Below are 5,520 nucleotides of genomic sequence, written 5' to 3'. Positions count from 1 at the left end.
AATAATAAGAAGATGAAAAAATATACTTACTTAATTAAAAATAATGATAACTGTAGTATGATTCAATGGCAGTAAATTTTAACGGCAATATTGACGTCATTTAAATGTATTCTTTTAGTTTTGTTTATAGAATTTTAGCAGGGACACGTTGTATTATGGATAGTTAAATGTAATTAAATATTCTTTGACAGACTTACAACAAAAAACAAACACGCTTATCGCAAAGCGTGTCGGAGACATTTATAAACAAACGACGATACCCGCGCAAATGTACAAAACAACAAAGGAATTGGTTGGCATTGTAATCAGGTAACAGGATCGTAAGCTCAAACACGTGCGTGTCGCATCTGCAAGAATACGATTGATAGTAAAGGTTCTATGATGGAGGCGCGGTGTGTGAGTCATCCCGTTCATTGAGCAGTGGTCCATTGAGGGGCGCTCGCGCTCATTACCGCTCTGCAAGCCGGCTCTGCGCACACGCGTTCACTCGTTCCCAACCCGCGGACAACGGCCACAACCAACGCACAGCCTACGACATATTGCCTCTCATCTCTCGATACAACGTGAGTTAAACCTACGACTTCCTTTCGAGCGAAGCCTACAGGTTTTAAAATTACACTTGGTAATTTACGTTCATTTTATTGCAGATGGAGAACCTAACGAAGTCGTGTGTTTGGCTCTTCGCTGCGGCGATTTTAGCCGTTTGCGGTGTCAGTGCCGGCGTCGGTAAACGACCGTTCACACCGACCGACTCGATACTGGATATCATCGATACGGAGCAAGTAGCTAAGATGTTAGCAGCACGGAAACGAACAGAGGACACTGGTTCGTCTACTTCCTACGTTCAGAGAAATGAACTCGGCGAAGGTAGCTCTGAAACTCTCGTCGTTTCCGTGCCAGAACAAGATGAAGCAACAGAAATACCAAAGGGCGTCGCATTTAGAAATATATTGAAGTCGTCAAAGAATGCCTTGGTTGTAACGAAGAAGGAATATCTTAAGGAAGATTGGTGTAAAACTGAACAGTTGGTGCAAAAAATTCGTGAGCCGGGGTGTTTGCAAGCGACAGTGTTAAACAATTTCTGTTATGGACAGTGCAATTCGTTTTACATTCCGAAAAATCCCCGACGGCGGGAGGGTAATGACGAGCGTCCGCCACCTGCGTTTAAATCATGTTCTTTTTGTAAGCCGAAAAAGTTTACTTGGATTACAGTGACGCTCCGCTGTCCCGGCCAAAACCCTCCGTTCAAACGGAAACGTTTACAAAAGATTAAGCAGTGTAAGTGTTTACCCGTCGGCGTAAACTGATACAGCTTCGCGACAGACCCGTGTCTGTTTCGGGGCTTCCATCTACTGCAAACAAGGCCTGGATGCCACGCATGTCAAGGCTGTCGTAAGAATGGAGCGAGAAATGCAACAATCAAGGATGTAATGTCCGCTATAATGGTACCTGATGTTTTGGTAAATAATTATAACCCGCTAAACAGAACGATGAATATTCCAAGCGCGCGCTCACATACGTCAACAGAGATGACGTCAGGATTTTGTGATGCATTAGTTTTGTAATAGAGTGATTGCAAGTCGCTAAGCAAAGCTTTAATTGTATGTTGTGGTACGTATTAATTGGACAGTACTTGGTACCTTGTGACTGGTGACCTTGGGTACATAATGATATTGATGTAATCGCGACGGGGAATCAGTTTTAACTGTCGTAATTCGGTAAAGTACACTGTAGATTTAAAATGATTTTATTTTCTGATGTGATACTAGATATAGTTTTATTGTGATTAACCCTTAATCAAGTACTTAGGTTTAATCCGTATAAATTTTAGATGAAATTACGCTTATATTAATTATCGTGTGTTTTCGTTTTGAATGCGACTGAAAGGGGAACAGGTTTTTTTTAAGAATAATAATGTACTTAATAATTTGACAATACTTGTTTTCGATACGCTCAATAGAGAGTATTCTTTTAAATCCTACTATGGTTTCGCATTCGAAAAAAGTGATATAAAATCATTTAAATGTTATATTATAACTAAAATCATATACGCGGTGATGTAGTTTTTGATTTGAAAGAAATAGGTAGGTATAGATTTACGGCCGTTTTCAATAACCTATCTATCCTTAGTTTAACTTACTATAACGTAGACAAATCTATCCTTTAACGCTTACTTACATTCCAATAACCTATTGACAGATAGCATTGGACTATAACTATATTGACATAACTATGGATAGATAAGGTCTTGTCATTAAACGGTGACAGCAATGTATCCGTTAGTTGAACTAAGGGTAGATAGGTTATTGAAAACAGCCGTAAATACTTTAATTTGACAGTGATAATTTACCACATCGGTCTTTTATTATTGCCCGAAAGATCGGCTTGTGGTATATAATATTATTGAACCTATCTTAAATTTATTCCGCTTTGGTATCAATTGGAATAAATATAAACGTATTTTATAATAAATACTTATATATTCATTTGGATTGTACCAATCATGTACATTTTTAATAATATAAAGAAACATATGTACAATCCAGTCTGGTATTTCTTTGATAGTACGCTAAGTTATGCTTAAACAATTTGGACAATCATATTAAAGGTAACTGTCTATTTCAGCTGATTATGATCAACTAGCCACGATTCTACTTAAAAGCTTATACATAATTCAATAGAAGTTGAATCGTATTATATTTTAAATATTCGTAGTAAACTTTATCTGCAGTTTTAGGAGAAAAAAGTAGAAACAGACCCAAATAGGAAGCGATCGTCACCATTACGTTTCTTAGGTCATTTATACGTAGATAGACTGTGACAGCTGTGAAAACGTCAAAAAAAATGGATGTTGACTGTTAACCTCTATTTATTTAGAGCAATTCACGCACACTCACACAAAGTGTCATACAAATCGCGAGTGTAAGACGTAGCTTGTTACGCACACTAAAGTAATAAACCTGACTGTTTTTATCAGTTGTCTAGCAATAAAAGGCTCTAGCTAGACGTATTAATTATCTGTGTTAAGTTTTATGAATGAAAATTATTTTATATTTATTATGTATCCTATCGCGATTTGACCGAAAAATATCCCTCAAAAATTACTGGCACACAACTTTATTGTAAAAGGATGATTCTGAGAACTCATGTATTAGAAATAGCTAATACTTTTTTGTAACAATAATTTAAAGGTATCTTTGCGTTCTTGTATTTTAATTTTTTTAGATATGTAACATGCACATATTATGTATTTTCATTAGCATACTCTATCGGCCGAATATACCTTTACGTAAGTCCGTTGATAACTGATATGATACAAAAAATTAATATGTAAATCAGTGTCTTCAAATTTGAATTCGAAATTACACATTGTCATATTTGTTAATTACGTTTTTCTAATCTATTTTACCAGTGGGAGGCTCCTTTGCACAGGATGCCGGCTAGTTTATGGGTACAATCTCAGCGCCTATTTCTGCCGTGAAGTAGTAATGTGTAAGCATTACTGTGTTTCGGTCTGAAGGGTGCCGTAGCTAGTGAAATTACTGGGCAAATGAGACTTTGCATCTTAAGTGTCAAGTTGACGAGCGCAATTGTATTACCGCTAAGAATTTTTGTATTTTTCAAGAATCCTGCGCGGCACTGCACTGTAATGCGCAAGGCGTATCAATTACTATTGTGTATTAATCAACAGCTGAACGTCCTGCTCGTACCGTCTCTTATTGTCATAAAAAAATCTATTTAAGGTACTTCAAACAATTATATATAATATACAGAATAATTTGGAAATTCGAAAAATTACTATTTTGTTTTGAAGTGAAAATAGTGAAAATATTGTTTGCTATTTTATTTGTATTTTAATATATTTCGGAAGTAATGCTTTTATTATATTTTAATTTATTATCGTGTGTAAAATACCGGCAAACCAATAAAAAATACTTAAAATAATTACTTTAATATACGTTAGAGTCGCATATATTTCCATTTTTGTCAACAAACAAGACTCCATTTATTGTTATTTTTGTTTCTCCTATGTTATATTTGTATGTATAATAAATATTTAAATGTAAATATTTCTTTTTACTTCAAGGTTTATTAGTAACATCCACTAAATACGAGCAAATCCAGTTTATTTGTTTGTCATAAACAAAGAACAATGGCGAAGTTTCATACTACAAAATATTTGAAATTGAATGGAAGCGTCTTAAGAACTGACGTGTACTAATTAATTATTTATAATTTTCTGCATCTACTGACATTATTCATTTTTAATTTGGAACCGGGATAATGGAGAAATAAATGATTATTTTGTTTGAGTTTTTAGGTCAGGTTGTTATTTTTATTACTTTACCGTTCTAACTATATTATACTTATCTATTATATTCCAACTGACATGTTCCAACAACAATAACACTGAATAACACCAATTCCAAAAATCTTTAAGGATAGGAACTAGTAACCATAGGCAAATAGTTAATAAATACCTAATTACTAACGTCTACGGTCAACAACTCTGAGTATTATATTATGATAAAATGGAAACTTGTTACTTGATGCAATGGTAATAACAGTTTATTTGCAACAAACCAGAGTTGGTTGTCCATAGTTTTATAAGTAATTTTATAATAGGGAAGTCAAATGCGCAATCCATAGTCGTAGGTACTTCTAGTGTGCCTAACCTACGCCCGAATTTAAGGCTCGGGTCGACTTTTAAACTAAGTAACTTCTTCCATTTTTATAATCTTAAAAAACTGGTAAAATAAGTACCTAGTTTTCTAATGTCTTTTTCTCGATCCAAGATCTTATTAAACAAGCAAAATATTTTATTTTGTTTATTGTTATATAAACAGCGTACGTTAGACCAAATCGTGGGGCATAATCATAGTCCTGTAATGGAGTGCAGAAGTAGTTCAAAATGAGGTTCAGAGTTTAAAACGAGAGAAAGATATTATTCGAGTCCAAAACCAAGCCAGGTAAAATATAAACTACTTATTAAAATAAAGAAAGCACAAAACAACACAACAGCGGTAACTATAATTGATAGGTATTATTAGCATTAGGTAGATCATAGGTGACAGGTATAGAAATTAGAAACTCATTGATCACTCGCTCATCGCTGTCAGTCATTTGACAGATAGCTTTCCTTGATCTAACCTAAAATGGATGTGATTTCATAGTCGTGACAGCATATAATGTGAAAATGAAATAAATATTTTATTTATTTCCCCGGTTCCTTTTGCAATACAATTTTATCTAACAAGTCAATTTATCTACGAAGTTTTTTTTTGTAACTATCCTAACCTTAGACGGTTATTCCTATAGTCAGGTAAAATTTCGCCATTGTTCTTTAGGTTATGGATACTTTACAACATAACAACGCATCATGCGTTGCTTTGCTTAACGATATACTTTTGTTTCAAGCTTTTATTTATATAAATACTAGCTGACACCCGCGACTTCGTCCGCGTACACACATGACGATGCACGTAGTACTTATAAAAATCTTTATTTTTTAAAACTCTA

The 5,520-nt window shown here is 34.4% G+C and overlaps 1 protein-coding gene across 1 annotated transcript; it reads left to right on the top strand.

The window, feature by feature from the left end:
• The first annotated feature begins 428 nt into the window (after positions 1-428).
• Positions 429-4,023, top strand: LOC126971814 (gremlin-2-like). Its single transcript, XM_050818245.1, has 2 exons — positions 429-563; positions 648-4,023. Exon 2 carries the CDS (start codon positions 648-650, stop codon positions 1,305-1,307), a length of 660 nt encoding a protein of 219 aa, XP_050674202.1. The 5' UTR covers positions 429-563; the 3' UTR covers positions 1,308-4,023.
• Positions 4,024-5,520: the final 1,497 nt, after the last annotated feature.

The sequence above is a fragment of the Leptidea sinapis genome, chromosome 24 (genome assembly GCF_905404315.1).
Source record: "Leptidea sinapis chromosome 24, ilLepSina1.1, whole genome shotgun sequence".
NCBI classification, from domain to species: Eukaryota; Metazoa; Arthropoda; class Insecta; order Lepidoptera; family Pieridae; genus Leptidea; species Leptidea sinapis.
Note: the sequence above shows the minus strand (reverse complement) of the source record. Positions and strands in the feature narration are given on the sequence as shown.

Bases quoted from the DNA above. Each gene is read 5' to 3' on its own strand.
- LOC126971814 (XM_050818245.1), top strand. From the start codon at position 648: ATGGAGAACCTAACGAAGTCGTGTGTTTGGCTCTTCGCTGCGGCGATT.